The sequence below is a fragment of the Pseudophryne corroboree genome, unplaced genomic scaffold, assembly GCF_028390025.1.
Source record: "Pseudophryne corroboree isolate aPseCor3 unplaced genomic scaffold, aPseCor3.hap2 scaffold_865, whole genome shotgun sequence".
In the NCBI taxonomy this organism is placed as follows: Eukaryota; Metazoa; Chordata; class Amphibia; order Anura; family Myobatrachidae; genus Pseudophryne; species Pseudophryne corroboree.
In genome coordinates, this window is record NW_026970444.1 from 136,543 (window position 1) to 154,554 (window position 18,012).

Genomic DNA, 18,012 nt, shown 5'->3' on the forward strand with positions numbered 1-18,012 from the left:
CGCTACCAGAACCTGAATCCCGGTGGATTCATGGATAAGATCAGAGGCCGGATGCTCTAATCTTTCTGACAGTTGTCTTTTAACTCGGTGTTCGTAATGAGTGTGAGTATAAGGAGCTTGGGCACCACGGTGTATGTCTTTCATTTTGTCATGTGTTACAGTCATCACTTCAGGCAATACTTTTCCAATATAACACAATCCTTCAGAGTTTGGGGCAAGCCACTTGTACGCCTTTCTCCCGCATATGAAATATGCATCATCGGGGAGAACATAAGGGACGGAGAAGGACATGACCATGTTACAAACCTTCCAGGTGAAATCTCCTGACCCTAATTCTTCCATCTGCCTAATGCACGTATCGGTTTGTACGATATGTGCACAGTATCCTGGTGATACCTCTCCAACTTTAGTAATCCTATTTCCTAAGGTATATCGATACCGGAAAGATTTTCCTCTACTGGCTATGTGGCGTACGAGCTCTGTATCTGTAGGTATTCTATCTGCTCTGTGTGAAAAGGTCATGGTAAGGTTGCTCCATGACACTTCCCAATTTCCCGGTTTTCTGGGACTGGAGATGTTAAAACATATGAGGGACCTATCCACATGGTATTGGTGGAGCTTCAAACTAGGAGGGCTGGAGATGTTAAACCTCCGGTCCACCGGTCTCCCACCACTTAGCTCAAGTACCTCCCCTAACGTTAAAGGAAATGGTACTAGCCCTGATTTGCTGTGTCCCTGAGGTACTTGAGAGCATACCCAACAATCTGTTTGGTTCAACACGTTACCCACTAGAGAGTGATAGTCACTCAATGGATGCCGGTCCATATGGATATTAAAACTAGATTGGCATTTCTTTGTTACAGAGCCTACAGATACAACTTTCTTTTTGAACTAACATTCCTTCACAGTTGTTTACAAATAACATGGTTGTTAGATCGTGCCCGGTACTCGCCTTTGCTTGGTGATTGGGTTGCTATTGGAAATTTACACCTCCGTCTCAGTCATCAGGACCTTTCTGGATCCTTTCTCGACCTCACTGGTACTCTCACCGAAACAGACTGCTCTGGTCAACATCATGGTCAACAGGAAAATCCATATCACAGTCTCTTGGGGCAAGTCCATCTTACAGGAGGAGAAAAGAAGAAATTTGTAAAGGGGGTATAAGAAAATCAGTTTGAGGGGGAGAGAACTCGTTACGATAATAAGTTCTCTCGTTTTGTTGTTCTTCTTGTTCTGCTGTCCTCTCAAAAGGTGCTGTCTCTCAGTCTTCAAAAACGATCATTCTGGTGACGCAATATTCCTTCCTAACCGACGATCTTTCTGTAAGGAGCAAAAATCTAGCATTATCATTGGTCCAACTGAGGGGTGACATAGCATCTTTAAATCATGGAAACATGAGTGGGAAGAGAGAGACAACAAAAAAAAACAAAAGAGATAGAGAACAATTCATGTGCATATATATATATTTTACATAACTTGACAATAACCATCAATAAGAGAAGAGAAACAAAGCATTTTTAAACATTTGTCAACATTAAGAAAACATTGTCAGACTACCAGGCTGTCGTATCTACGTGTCTAATGGTTTCCTTGAGCAGTCCCTCCCCACCAGCACTTGCATTATTCCACTGTCTGTATCTGGCCAGAATACATTGTGGTGGATAGGTCATGCTGGGGTTTGGTAGACTTCTGCAAGGACCAGGCGAATATGCAATGTTTGAATTCTTACCAATAATCGTCAGAGATGGGGATAGAGAGTGAGAAAAGAGAAAAACATTTTTCACAAATACATTTACAACGTTTAACCTGGTCATTCCCGTGTCTTCAGTGAATGACCTCCCACTTCATTAACCGTTACCTCAGGCTTGCCTCCATTCCTAACAATCACCTTTCCTGCCTATGTGATTCTTGATTATAATGGTGTGTGTTGTAATTTTGCTCATTTCTTGGTCTAGGGGGTCTAACTTTATGTGGGCTGTTGCAGTTGTGGGCATAATGCCCTTCTCTCCTACAATGGTAACAAATCCTGGGCTTCCTCCAAGTGTCAGTGAAATGGGGTCTTGGCTGATTTGATGCCTCCTCAAACGCTCGGATGCTCATCATCATCAATCGTTTCCCCTGTACTTCCCTGGTTCCTTGGATTTTATGATTATGGTGTTGTCTTTCTCGTGATCTACAATCTCTTGCAATGTGTCCCTTTCTATGACAATGGTAACAGACTACCATATCTGGATTTCTCGCAGGGGTGTGGGGCTTTTGTTGGGGTGGTCTTGTGGTTTGGGCCTGTATTTTTGCTGCCATTAACTTATCTCTTTGCGACTCCCTGTGTCTAGTGATGTTTTTGTCGTGATCAACAGCAGCCTCTCTCAAAGTGGACACTGACAGACCTCGCCAGCATGGCTGCGTGGTCTGTACCCTAGCCTTTAATGTTTCTTTCAAACCATCCATCAGTACAGATACTGCTACTTCTCGATGGTTTGGGTTGGTCTTTATGTCTTCTATACCAGTGTATTTTGCCATTTCTGATAATGCCCGGTGGAAATATTCTGCTGCCGTTTCAGACTCCTTTTGTTTAATGGAGAATAGTTTATTCCATTTAGCAACGGCTGGGAAATATTCTTTTAGCTGCAAATTTATCCTTTTTACATTATCCTGGTCGTACACATCTGTAAGTGGTACATCTTTATCTAATAGACAATCAGCTAAGAATTTAACTGAGTCGACACTGGGAGGTAAGCAAGCTCTTAACACTATCTGCCAATCCTTATTATTGGGCTCTAAAGTGTTTCCTAAATCCCTGATGTATTTTTGGCTTGCCACTAAATCCTTTCTGGGGTCTGGGAATTCAGACACTATGGTCCTTAATTCCATTCTAGTTAACGGGCAATACATGGCAATGTTCCTGACGGGTGTGACTCCTGATGCATCTGTTTTCCCATTGGGAACTACTATCACCTTTACAGGAGCAATTCTAACAACTTCATTCTGTGTAGATTCTACAACTTGTGGTACAACTGTTTCAGTGTAATGCATGGTGCCGTACTTACCCGCTGACACGACCTCACCTATCCCTCCGCTAGGGGCCTTCACTAATCTCGTGGGTGGTGCTGTGCCTACTGTGGTCTCTGCTATGGTGGCCGCTAGAGAGAGCGCTGAAATCGTTGCCGAATCGTCTTCTTGTTCACACTCCTGAGGAAGGTTCAAAACAGGGTACAACTTGCACGGGTTAATACTTGCATGAGTTATTTGGTTAACATCATTAACATTTACAGTGTTACTAAGAGTTTGTGTTTTACAACCCAGTGCGTTTCTCTCCGCAATCAACTTCTCTCCTGCAATATATGGTGGAGGAGGAGCTGTGGCAATCAACTTCCTGACTGCCCCAGATCCTGCCGCCAGAGCCAAACCTCTCTGTATCTCACCTTCCTGGTGCCATAACTGTAAGTAATCATGATGCTGAATTCGTCTCTTTGATGATTTTACGAGACATATCCTCCTCCTTACATTTTGTAACACTTCCGGACTGAAGCTACCTATTCTTGGGAACTTGTCCCTGTCTCGAACAGTCATTCTCTCCCATTCATCACATAAAACCTCTGTGTGACTACCGTATTTTTCACACATGATATATCTTGCCGACCCGACTGGTCGGTTCTCCGAATCAACCTGAACCTGGGTTGATCGCCCCCTACCTGAGCAACTGGCCCCCATCGTCTGTAGGTGTTGCTTAGTCCTCCTTGGATTTTCTGTATCAAGGTTTTCAGCAAGCCTTTACAGACAACCAAATTACTCCGCAGTAGGCCGGCGGTGGCGGTTTACCGAGTACCCCACTCACTCGCCCACCTCGACCAATACGACCTGATCACACCGATATGGTGCTGGCGTACTCGATACAGGGCCCCTATGGAACCTTCAGTTTACTGGAACATATGAGGGATACCCGCAGGACACTTACTCTTTCCAGTAAACGTTGGGGTTGTTAGATAGTCCCTGAGTGACCAGCGAACTTCCCTTCCAAAAATAAAAAATTACACAAATCACGTCAGAATGTACAAATAGCGTTTGTGACCACTTTACTCTAATGGTATTTAGGTCAGATTACTAACTACTGCACACAATAACGTGCGGTCCAATCGTTCAGTATACGAGCACTACTTGTCATGTACTGAAAGATCAATGGAATCGATGTTTCCGGCTGCGATTCCTTCAACCAGAGCTTGTATGGCCTATATGGGTTCTGCACCAACACCCCAGGCGTTGTGCCACTGGACTTTTATAGCGGACCTTTTACCTTACGACCTCCTGGTCTTGTTCCTTATGACCTCCTGGTCTTGTTCCTTATGACCTCCTGGTCTTGTTACCTTATGGTCCGCTATACTCTAATGCTCAAATATTATTTAACCAGAGATGCCTCCCTGGCCACCGTATATGTCACTTACACGTATGTTCCTTAACGAGTACCCGACTTTCCTTTTGGTTCCACCTTAAAGTTATATAAACTTTTGTATACAAAACACACTCACTCAACACATGTACACTTTTGTTTCTATATCTATTTCTGCGCAGAAATTGTCTTCAGGCCAAGAGTGTTACCAATTAGGAGCAGGATCTGTTAAACTAAATTTTAGATTTTCCAAAAATAGATTTGCGTTATTTACCGCGTCGCGTTATCTACCGCTGTGCGTTACTTATCGCCTTTGCGCTACTTATCGCTTTTGCGCTACTTATCGCTTTTGCGCTAATTTAACTTTATCATAACTTGAGCTACGTGGGCGTAACCAGACGCTACGTTGCGTAATGAACGCTGCGTGCGTCTGCCTTTTGGATTGCGTACGCTAGTCTTTGTTAGTGACACGTGTACGCAATGCAAAGGATCCACCGTAACACAATATATATTTTATCAATGTAGATGATCCCTGATCATCTACCGCAATCCACACTGCACACTGGCTGCCTCGTCTCTCGGACAAGCCGTGTGTTGTTCTATACTTTAACTATTACCTCTACTTATTAAATAACAGCAAATCTCCTTTTAGCCCTTTCTATCAACTATAAAATTTGGCAAACAGGAATAGTGATATACGAAAATGAAACAGAAATGCAGATAAATGTATGCGTACGCAAGACAAAAGAAAAATAAACAGTTTTAAAAGACACAAGCGTTTTGTTCTTACTTCCGGTTACCGGATTCCTTCAGCACTCTTTACCTAAGCGAAGCAGACGCTTATCCCGTCAGCAACTGCGAGACAACCTCCCACCCTTTTGCTGGGGGATAATGTCTGCTGATCTACCTAGTGCAGATGTGAAAAGGATCGGACGAGTCCCCAATTGACAATGCTGAATTCCTATGTCGTATAAACAACCCTTATGAAGCTAAGAACACTGTACGCTGTTTACTTAAGAAATACCGTAATGGTACGCTATTTGCGTAACGATCGCTCAGCCGTAGGCGAGACGCTCAAGCGTCACGTTCGCTCACGGCCCAGTGATCACAGGACACGTTATTGGTTATGTCTAGGGGAAAGATTCGCTATGGCGTAGCATACGCTCGAGACCACGAGGAGGTCACCAGCGATGCAGACGCTCACAACACTATACCTTAATATTAAACCTTATACCGATGAAACACACAGAATACCTTAATGTGAGTACAGGGTGTAAATGCAACCTTGTGTAGCCTGACTACCTACAAAGCTGTTTGAGCGTCACCGACGCTCAAGTGAACACTTAACACTATAGTAAATACACTGATACTGGTTTAGGGTTCCAAAGCCTATTATCTGTATTATATCTAGTATACTTGTAAAAGAGTAACACAGTACAAATGATACACTACAATATAACAAAGACTTCCTAACCAAACACCTAACTAAGGGATAAACTACAATGCTATCCTGGTCTAACACAATACAATACAATATTATAATACTACGAAGTATTTAAGAGAAAAGAGGAGAGAGAGAGAGATAGAGAGAGAGAGAGAAAGAGAGATATTGGCTCGCAGAAAGACAATGATTATGGAGAGAACTTACGCACAAAGGGTATGATCGCCTGCGCCTCGATATCCAGCTCCCGATTATCAGCAGATAACCGTTGATGAGAGAGTGAGTGCTGGATGTGGTCGGCCTGCCTATTTATGCCCCACACACAATGCAATCTCCTGGTCCTACAATCCTACAGTTTATTGGACACAGGAATTCGGCCCTGTACTGTAACCAAAGGTCATAGGGTGATTCATACAGGTGGGCTGTGACGATTTCCAACAGCTCAGGTGGGTGGGGAACTGGGTTTCCCGCCGCATACCTGAGTATGTGCAAATCATAGAAATGGACATAAACTTCTTATGTCCATAACTATTCGCACGAGCGATTAATACGCTCCAAACCAACACCGGAATATTGCTAATTAAATACTCTTCCGATGGGTACCAAACACTGCTGTATGACTCCTGTTAGACCCTTCGTGCAATACAAAGAGGGATTCCTCCGCTCAGGGACATTCTATCTAAACCAAACTTACAGAAACTATTGAGGGGAACATGATCTATAAACGACATTAATTGTGAACTTTTGTAACGAATGAGTCGCACGCTACGATCACATAAACTCTACCGTAAATGCGCATACTGCGCGTGCGAGTGCACGCTATTGCGGGTATGCGCTTCCACGGGAGAGCGTACGCATGCGCAGCACGGACCAGTGTGCGGTGCAAATATGGCAGTGTGCATCAAGACATTTTTCTGACTTTGACAAAGTGTAATGATAACTGTGAATGAGCCCCAAAACACGTGCGCAGTCACCAATGTGCAGATGTGGCCGATCTTACGCTCAGATAGTTGGGACGCGGAGGATAAGCGTAGGCCAGGCACCGCAGTGGCGGGACCTCCGCTATACACTGGCAATGCTAGCATTAGTAGACGGACAGCCCCTCTCGCCCCCTACCCCGCACAGGAACAGCAGGGGTGCAGAAGCCCCCTCTTTACTTACTGGATGCCCCCTGCTGGACTGCGGCAGAAACACGGAATGACATTAGATTCCTACCGAGTCCCATATATTTAATGCTTATATTTGAGTCTGGATTTAGTTACATATTAAACTGTAAATGCAATTTTGCATTTATTAATTACGGCGACCAGACACTAATCTCCATTATGTGCTGATTACACTGTTATATTGTGTATACATATAGGGTAACGCAGGTTACACTATCTCTGTATCATGGTGCAGGAGTCACTCCTGACATAACGCTGCACGCACTCTGGAGAGGTGTCTGACTATGGCCCTCATTCCGAGTTGTTCGCTCGCAAGCTGCTTTTAGCAGCTTTGCACATGCTAAGCTGCCGCCTACTGGGAGTGAATCTTAGCTTTGCAGAATTGCGAACGAAAGATTCGCATAATTGCGATTAGAAATTTCTTTGCAGTTTCTGAGTAGCTCGGGACTTACTCTGCCACTGCGATCAGTTCAGTCAGTTTCGTTCCTGGTTTGACGTCACAAACACACCCAGCTTTCGCCCAGACACTTCTCCGTTTCTCCAGCCACTCCCGCGTTTTTCCCAGAAACGGTAGCGTTTTTTCACACACTCCCATAAAACGGCCAGTTTCCGTCCAGAAACACCCACTTCCTGTCAATCACACTCCGATCACCAGAACGAAGAAAAAACCTCGTAATGCCGTGAGTAAAAAACCTAACTGCATAGCAAATTTACTTGGCGCAGTCGCACTGCGGACATTGCGCATGCGCATTAGCGACTAATCGCTCCGTTGTGAAAAAAAATAACGAGCGATCAACTCGGAATGACCCCCTATACACGGAATTACGCTTTATCTGCATAAGCCTCAGTGTACAGCATATATCTATATGTGCAGTTCCTGCTGCTGCCACCAGGTGTCACACATGCACCACCTCTAGGATCCAGGATCCCCCTCTCATATTCACTTCTTACACTACCGGGAACTTCTATTGTATTTTCACAGTCATTATTTTTGGATTAATCCAGTTGCCTGAATACATGCCCTCAGAGTGAGGGGACACCGGGACTGTCTGTATTACACGTGTCCTGAGAGTGAGGGGACACCGGGACTGTCTGTATTACATGTGTCCTGAGAGTGAGGGGACACCGGGACTGTCTGTATTACATGTGCCCTGAGAGTGAGGAGACACCGGGACTGTCTGTATTACATGTGTCCTGAGAGTGAGGGGACACCGGGACTGTCTGTATTACATGTGTCCTGAGAGTGAGGGGACACCGGGACTGTCTGTATTACATGTGTCCTGAGAGTGAGGAGACACCGGGACTGTCTGTATTACATGTGTCCTGAGAGTGAGGGGACACGGGGACTGTCTGTATTACACGTGTCCTGAGAGTGAGGAGACACCGGGACTGTCTGTATTACATGTGTCCTGAGAGTGAGGGGACACCGGGACTGTCTGTATTACATGTGTCCTGAGAGTGAGGAGACACTGGGACTGTCTGTATTACACGTGTCCTGAGAGTGAGGAGACACCGGGACTGTCTGTATTACATGTGTGCTGAGAGTGAGGGGACACCGGGACTGTCTGTATTATACGTGTCCTGAGAGTGAGGGGACGCCGGGACTGTCTGTATTACACGTGTCCTGAGAGTGAGGGGACACCGGGACTGTCTGTATTACACGTGTCCTGAAAGTGAGGGGACACTGGGACTGTCTGTATTACACGTGTCCTGAGAGTGAGAGGACACCGGGACTGTCTGTATTACACGTGTCCTGAGAGTGAGGGGACACCGGGACTGTCTGTATTACACGTGTCCTGACAGTGAGGGGACACCGGGACTGTCTATATTGCACGTGTCCTGAGAGTGAGGGGACACCGGGACTGTCTGTATTCCGTGTGTCCTGAGAGTGAGGGGACGCCGGGACTGTCTGTATTGCACGTGTCCTGAGAGTGAGGGGACACCGGGACTGTCTGTATTACACGTGTCCTGAGAGTGAGGGGACACCGGGACTGTCTGTATTACACGAGTCCTGAGAGTGAGAGGACACCGGGACTGTCTGTATTACACGTGTCCTGAGAGTGAGGGGACACCGGGACTGTCTGTATTACACGTGTCCTGACAGTGAGGGGACACCGGGACTGTCTGTATTATACGTGTCCTGAGAGTGAGGGGACACCAGGACTGTCTGTATTACACGTGTCCTGAGAGTGAGGGGACACCGGGACTGTCTGTATTACACGTGTCCTGAGAGTGAGGGGACACCGGGACTGTCTGTATTACACGTGTCCTGAGAGTGAGGGGACGCCGGGACTGTCTGTATTACATGTGTCCTGAGAGTGAGGGGACGCCGGGACTGTCTGTATTACATGTGTCCTGAGAGTTAGGGGGCACCGAGACTGTCTGTATTACATGTGTCCTGAGAGTGAGGGGACACCGGGACTGTCTATATTACACGTGTCCTGAGAGTGATGGGACACCGGGACTGTCTGTATTACACGTGTCCTGAGAGTGAGGGGACACCGGGACTGTCTGTAATACACGTGTCCTGAGAGTGAGGGGATACCGGGACTGTCTGTATTACATGTGTCCTGAGAGTGAGAGGACACCGGGACTGTCTGTATTACACGTGTCCAGAGAATGAGAGGACACCGGGACTGTCTGTATTACACGTGTCCTGAGAGGGAGAGGACACAGGTCTGTCTGTATTACACGTGTCCTGAGAGTGAGGGGACACCGGGACTGTCTGTATTACATGTGTCCTGAGAGGGAGGAGACACCGGGACTGTCTGTATTACATGTGTCCTGAGAGTGAGGGGACACCGGGACTGTCTGTATTACATGTGTCCTGAGAGTGAGGAGACACCGGGACTGTCTGTATTACATGTGTCCTGAGAGTGAGGGGACACCGGGACTGTCTGTATTACATGTGTCCTGAGAGTGAGGAGACACCGGGACTGTCTGTTTTACACGTGTCCTGAGAGTGAGGAGACACCGGGACTGTCTGTATTACATGTGTCCTGAGAGTGAGGGGACACCGGGACTGTCTGTATTACATGTGTCCTGAGATTGAGGGGACACCGGGACTGTCTGTATTACACCTGTCCTGAGAGTGAGGGGACACTGGGACTGTCCGTATTACATGTATCCTGAGAGTGTGGGGACACTGGGACTGTCTGTATTACATGTGTCCTGAGAGATAGGGGACACCGGGACTGTCTGTATTACATGTGTCCTGAGAGTGAGGGGACGCCGGGACTGTCTGTATTGCACGTGTCCTGAGAGTGAGGGGACACCGGGACTGTCTGTATTACACGTGTCCTGAGAGTGAGGGGATACCGGGACTGTCTGTATTACATGTGTCCTGAGAGTGAGGAGACACTGGGACTGTCTGTATTACACGTGTCCTGAGAGTGAGGGGACGCCGGGACTGTCTGTATTGCACGTGTCCTGAGAGTGAGGGGACGCCGGGACTGTCTGTATTACACGTGTCCTGAGAGTATGGGGACACCGGGACTGTCTGTATTACACGTGTCCTGAGAGTGACACCGGGACTGTCTGTATTACACGTGTCCTGAGAGTGAGGGTACATCGGGACTGTCTGTATTGCACGTGTCCTGAGAGTGAGGGAACATCGGGACTGTCTGTATTGCACGTGTCCTGAGAGTGAGGGGACACCGGGACTGTCTGTATTGCACGTGTCCTGAGAGTGAGAGGACACTGGGACTGTCTGTATTACACGTGTCCTGAGAGTGAGGGGACACCGGGACTGTCTGTATTACATGTGTCCTAAGAGTGAGGGGACGCCGGGACTGTCTGTATTACACGTGTCCTGAGAGGGAGAGGACACAGGTCTGTCTGTATTACACGTGTCCTGAGAGTGAGGGGACACCGGGACTGTCTGTATTGCACGTGTCCTGAGAGTGAGAGGACACTGGGACTGTCTGTATTACACGTGTCCTGAGAGTATGGGGACACCGGGACTGTCTGTATTACACGTGTCCTGAGAGTGACACCGGGACTGTCTGTATTACACGTGTCCTGAGAGTGAGGGTACATCGGGACTGTCTGTATTGCACGTGTCCTGAGAGTGAGGGAACATCGGGACTGTCTGTATTGCACGTGTCCTGAGAGTGAGGGGACACCGGGACTGTCTGTATTGCACGTGTCCTGAGAGTGAGAGGACACTGGGACTGTCTGTATTACACGTGTCCTGAGAGTGAGGGGACACCGGGACTGTCTGTATTACATGTGTCCTAAGAGTGAGAGGACACCGGGACTGTCTGTATTACACGTGTCCTGAGAGGGAGAGGACACAGGTCTGTCTGTATTACACGTGTCCTGAGAGTGAGGGGACACCGGGACTGTCTGTATTGCACGTGTCCTGAGAGTGAGGGGACACCGGGACTGTCTGTATTGCACGTGTCCTGAGAGTGAGAGGACACTGGGACTGTCTGTATTACACGTGTCCTGAGAGTGAGGGGACACCGGGACTGTCTGTATTACATGTGTCCTAAGAGTGAGGGGACGCCGGGACTGTCTGTATTACACGTGTCCTGAGAGTGAGGAGACACCGGGACTGTCTGTATTACACGTGTCCTGAGAGTGAGGGGACACCGGGACTGTCTGTATTACACGTGTCCTGAGAGTAAGGGGACACCGGGACTGTCTGTACTACATGTGTCCTGACAGTGAGGGGACACCGGGACTGTCTATATTACACGTGTCCTGAGAGTGAGGGGACACCGGGACTGTCTGTATTACACGTGTCCTGAGAGTGATTGACACTGGGACTGTCTGTATTACACGTGTCCTGAGAGTGAGGGGACACCGGACTGTCTGTATTACACGTGTCCTGAGAGTAAGGGGACACCTGGACTGTCTGTACTACATGTGTCCTGACAGTGAGGGGACACCGGGACTGTCTATATTACACGTGTCCTGAGAGTGAGGGGACACCGGGACTGTCTGTATTACACGTGTCCTGAGAGTGAGGGGACACCAGGACTGTCTGTATTACACGTGTCCTGAGAGTGAGGGGACACCGGGACTGTCTGTATTACATGTGTCCTGAGAGTGAGGAGACACCGGGACTCTCTGTATTACACGTGTCCTGAGAGTGAGGGGACACCGGGACTGTCTGTATCACACGTGTCCTGAGAGTGAGGGGACATCGGGACTGTCTGTATTGCACGTGTCCTGAGAGTGAGGGGACACCGGGACTGTCTGTATTGCACGTGTCCTGAGAGTGAGAGGACACCGGGACTGTCTGTATTACACGTGTCCAGAGAATGAGAGGACACCGGGACTGTCTGTATTACACGTGTCCTGAGAGTGAGGGGACACCGGGACAGTCTGTATTACACGTGTTCTGAGAGTGAGGAGACACCGGGACTGTCTGTATTACATGTGTCCTGAGAGTGAGGGGACACCGGGACTGTCTGTATTACATGTGTCCTGAGAGTGAGGAGACACCGGGACTGTCTGTATTACACGTGTTTGTCCTGAGAGTGAGAAGACACCGGGACAGTCTGTATTACACGTGTCCTGAGAGTGAGGGGACACTGGGACTGTCTGTATTACACGTGTCCTGAGAGTGAGGGGACACTGGGACTGTCTGTATTACACGTGTCCTGAGAGTGAGGGGACACCGGGACTGTCTGTATTACATGTGTCCTGACAGTGAGGGGACACCGGGACTGTCTATATTACACGTGTCCTGAGAGTGAGGGGACACCGGGACTGTCTGTATTACACGTGTCCTGAGAGTGAGGGGACACCGGACTGTCTGTATTACACGTGTCCTGAGAGTAAGGGGACACCTGGACTGTCTGTACTACATGTGTCCTGACAGTGAGGGGACACCGGGACTGTCTATATTACACGTGTCCTGAGAGTGAGGGGACACCGGGACTGTCTGTATTACACGTGTCCTGAGAGTGAGGGGACACCAGGACTGTCTGTATTACACGTGTCCTGAGAGTGAGGGGACACCGGGACTGTCTGTATTACATGTGTCCTGAGAGTGAGGAGACACCGGGACTCTCTGTATTACACGTGTCCTGAGAGTGAGGGGACACCGGGACTGTCTGTATCACACGTGTCCTGAGAGTGAGGGGACATCGGGACTGTCTGTATTGCACGTGTCCTGAGAGTGAGGGGACACCGGGACTGTCTGTATTGCACGTGTCCTGAGAGTGAGAGGACACCGGGACTGTCTGTATTACACGTGTCCAGAGAATGAGAGGACACCGGGACTGTCTGTATTACACGTGTCCTGAGAGTGAGGGGACACCGGGACAGTCTGTATTACACGTGTTCTGAGAGTGAGGAGACACCGGGACTGTCTGTATTACATGTGTCCTGAGAGTGAGGGGACACCGGGACTGTCTGTATTACATGTGTCCTGAGAGTGAGGAGACACCGGGACTGTCTGTATTACACGTGTTTGTCCTGAGAGTGAGAAGACACCGGGACAGTCTGTATTACACGTGTCCTGAGAGTGAGGGGACACTGGGACTGTCTGTATTACACGTGTCCTGAGAGTGAGGGGACACTGGGACTGTCTGCATTACACGTGTCCTGAGAGTGAGGGGACACCGGGACTGTCTGTATTACACGTGTCCTGAGAGTGAGGGGACACCGGGACTGTCTGTATTACATGTGTCCTGACAGTGAGGGGACACCGGGACTGTCTATATTACACGTGTCCTGAGAGTGAGGGGACACCGGGACTGTCTGTATTACACGTGTCCTGAGAGTGAGGGGACGCCGGGACTGTCTGTATTACACGTGTCCTGAGAGTGAGGGGACACCGGGACTGTCTGTATTACACGTGTCCTGAGAGTGAGGGGACACCAGAACTGTCTGTATTACATGTGTCCTGACAGTGAGGGGACACCGGGACTGTCTATATTACACGTGTCCTGAGAGTGAGGGGACACTGGGACTGTCTGTATTACACGTGTCCTGAGAGTGAGGGTACACCGGGACTGTCTGTATTACAAGTGTCCTGAGAGTGAGGGGACACCGGGACTGTCTGTATTACACGTGTCCTGACAGTGAGTGGACACTGGGACTGTCTGTATTACACGTGTCCTGAGAGTGAGGGGACACCAGGACTGTCTGTATTACACGTGTCCTGAGAGTGAGGGGACACCGGGACTGTCTGTACTACATGTGTCCTGACAGTGAGGGGACACCGGGACTGTCTATATTACACGTGTCCTGAGAGTGAGGGGACCCCGGGACTGTCTGTACTACACGTGTCCTGAGAGTGAGGGGACACCGGGACTGTCTGTATTACACGTGTCCTGACAGTGAGGGGACACCGGGACTGTCTGTATTACACGTGTCCTGAGAGTGAGGGGACACCGGGACTGTCTGTACTACACGTGTCCTGAGAGTGAGAAGACACCGGGACTGTCTGTATTACACGTGTCCTGAGAGTGAGGGGACACCGGGACTGTCTGTATTACACGTGTCCTGAGAGTGAGGGGACACCGGGACTGTCTGTATTACACGTGTCCTGAGAGTGAGGGGACACCGGGACTGTCTGTATTACACACGTCCTGAGAGTGAGGGGACACCGGGACTGTCTGTATTACACATGTCCTGAGAGTGAGGGGACACCGGGACTGTCTGTATTACATGTGTCCTGAGATTGAGGGGACACCGGGACTGTCTGTATTACACCTGTCCTGAGAGTGAGGGGACACCGGGATTGTCTGTATTACATGTGAGGGGACACTCTCAGGACACATGTCTCATTCTCACGTATTGGGACTGCAGACTAATGAGATACACACTTCCTGACAAATTTACTGAGACTCATGTTTGACCTGTCGGGTGTCCCCCTTATTATAGACTCCACAGTAAAATAAAAGTAAGATTCTGCTGTCAATCTGCAGCGGATCAGTATCATGTCCCCTCCGAATATCAGTGACCAGCCCCGTACCTCTCGCATTGTGAATTAAGGTTGGGGTGAGGGACCACACGTCCCAGCAAGCCTGCCCCGGCATGATCAGCTGCATCCACTGCTGGCTTCTCAGGTCGGCTGTGTTCGTTTGCCGCCTTTGGTCACCGTCACCATCATCACCTTGACCATTGACATCTGCGCAACCCTAAAGTTGCTCAGAATGTTTAGCTGCGGAGGCCAGTGAAGTGGAAACGCTTCATGTCGGCTGCTGTCGGCTGCTCTCACCAGCACACGGCGGCAATTCTGTCACTACTCCATACTCCCGCGGTTTTCTGCTGCCCTGACACTTATGTCCGTGGCGTCTGCTGACACAGCTTTGTACATATCCTGTACTTGTCCTATATTGTCTGGAACTATAAGTCATGGTTTTCCTGTCTTGCAGTATGTACTTTGTAATTGGCGCTGCGGATCCATTGTGGCGCCATATAAAGGATAATAATAATAATTTCTATAACACTCGAGTACATTTTATATTTCTAATATTTTTCTGTTTTTTCACTTCAGATTTCGAGCTCAGCTGAGGAAACAGGGAACTAAGAAGGACTAATAAGTAATAACCGTTCTCAGCCGTTCCTTCCATGCGGTGCCAGGCTTAGTAGTGGTCATTATACGCCCGCCGTCCGTCCGTCCGTCCGTCCACAGCGGTCTGAGGGACACAGAGTCCTTAGTATAAGAATGAGCACATCACAATGTTACATAATAAAATAACGACACAACACGTAATCATTCAGTTTTCTGGACAATAAATGTTTTTTTCAATTCTTCTGCGTTTTTGATGAAGCATTCTGCAATCTGTCCGCCTTGTCTTCCCAGTGTCGCTGGAATGTTCCGGTCACATTTATTCCTCCCCCCCGCACCTACACCAGTAATGCTGATAACACTACAGTACATACTATAAGAAGGGTAGGTAGTGTTATGTACGTAGGTGCAGAGCGAGTACTGCGCTTTACAGCTTGGGTAATACTGGTGCTCTCGCAGGTCACATGACAGACCTGGTAGTGATGTTCTCCCAGCAGTAATGTCCCTCACACAGAGGTCTCCTGATAGACCTGTGTGTCCTGCACCAAATGCTGACAGCCATCTGCTCCCGCAACCTAACTCTAACCTACACCTCCCACAGCCTAACCCTAACCTACACCTCCCACAGCCTGACCCTAACCTCCTCTCCCGCAGCCTAACCCTAACCTCCCCCTCCCGCAGCCTAACCCTAACCTACACCTCCCGCAACCTAACCCTAACCTACACCTCCCACAGCCTAACCCTAACCTACACCTCCCACAGCCTAACCCTAACCACCCCCTCTCACAGCCTAACCCTAACCCTCCCTTCCCACAGCCTAACCCTCCCCTCCCACAGCCTAACCCTAACCCTCCCCTCTCACAGCCTAACCCTAATTTACACCTCTCACAGCCTAACCCTCCCCTCCTCTCCCGCAGCCTAACCCTAACCTCCCCCTCCCGCAGCCTAACCCTAACCTCCCCCTCCCGCAGCCTAACCCTAACCTACACCTCCCACAGCCTAACCCTAACCTCCCCTCCCGCAGCCTAACCCTAACCTACACCTCCCACAGCCTGACCCTAACCACCCCCTCTCACAGCCTAACCCTAACCCTCCCCTCCCACAGCCTAACCCTCCCCTCCTGCAACCTAACCCTAACCTCCCCTCCCACAGCCTAACCCTAACCCTCCCCTCTCACAGCCTAACCCTAATTTACACCTCCCACAGCCTAACCCTCCCCTCCCGCAGCCTAACCCTAACCTCCCCTCCCGCAGCCTAACCCTAACCTCCCCTCCCGCAGCCTAACCCTCCCCTCCCGCAGCCCAACCCTAACCTCCCCTCTCGCAGCCTAACCCTCCCCTCCCGCAGCCTAACCCTAACCTCCCCTCCCACAGCCTAACCCTAACCTCCCCTCCCGCAGCCTAACCCTAACCTCCCCTCTCGCAGCCTAACCCTCCCCTCCCGCAGCCTAACCCTAACCTCCCCTCCCACAGCCTAACCCTAACCTCCCCTCCCGCAGCCTAATCCTCCCCTCCCGCAGCCTAACCCTAACCTCCCCTCCCGCAGCCTAACCCTAACCTCCCCCTCCCGCAGCCTAACCCTAACCTCCCCTCCCGCAGCCTAACCCTAACCTCCCCTCCCACAGCCTAACCCTCCCCTCCCGCAGCCTAACTCTAACCTCCCCTCCCGCAGCCTAACCCTAACCTCCCCTCCCGCAGCCTAACCCTAACCTCCCCTCCCGCAGCCTAACCCTAACCTCCCCTCCCACAGCCTAACCCTCCCCTCCCGCAGCCTAACCCTAACCTCCCCTCCCGCAGCCTAACCCTAACCTCCCCTCTTGCAGCCTAACCCTAACCTCCCCTCCCACAGCCTAACCCTCCCCTCCCACAGCCTAACCCTCCCCTCCCGCAGCCTAACCCTAACCTCCCCTCCCGCAGCCTAACCCTAACCTCCCCTCCCGCAGCCTAACCCTAACCTCCCCTCTTGCAGCCTAACCCTAACCTCCCCTCTCGCAGCCTAACCCTAACCTCCCCTCCCGCAGCCTAACCCTAACCTCCCGCAGCCTAACCCTAACCTCCCCTCCTGCAGCCTAACCCTAACCTCCACTGCCGCAGCCTAACCCTCCCCTCCCGCAGCCTAACCCTAACCTTCCCTACCACAGCCTAACCCTCCCCTCCCGCAGCCTAACCCTAACCTCTCGCACTCATCCTCTCGCTAGAAAACTGCAGTGAAACTCCTAGATGGGCCAGGTGTTTGTGTCGGCCACTTGGGTTGCTTAGCTTAGTCACACAGCTACCTCATTGTGCCTCTTTTTTTCTTTGCATCATGTGCTGTTTGGGGACTATTTTTTTGAAGTGCCATCCTGTCTGACACTGCAGTGCCACTCCTAGATGGGCCAGGTGTTTGTGTCGGCCACTTGGGTCACTTAGCTTAGTCACACAGCTACCTCATTGCGCCTCTTTTTTTCTTTGCATCATGTGCTGTTTGGGGACTATTTTTTGGAAGGGCCATCCTGCCTGACACTGCAGTGCCACTCCTAGATGGGCCAGGTGTTTTTGTCGGCCAC

At 49.9% G+C, this 18,012-nt stretch overlaps 1 protein-coding gene across 1 annotated transcript in view; it reads left to right on the forward strand.

Moving 5' to 3' along the window:
- LOC135043493 (reticulon-2-like) overlaps positions 1-15,709 on the forward strand; it is a 123,543-nt gene extending 107,834 nt beyond the window's left edge. The window contains exon 7 of the mRNA XM_063955118.1: positions 15,453-15,709. Within this exon, the coding sequence (XP_063811188.1) occupies positions 15,453-15,495 (43 nt within the window). The 3' untranslated portion in view covers positions 15,496-15,709. The remainder of the gene's footprint in view (positions 1-15,452) is intronic.
- The last annotated feature ends 2,303 nt before the right edge of the window (positions 15,710-18,012 follow it).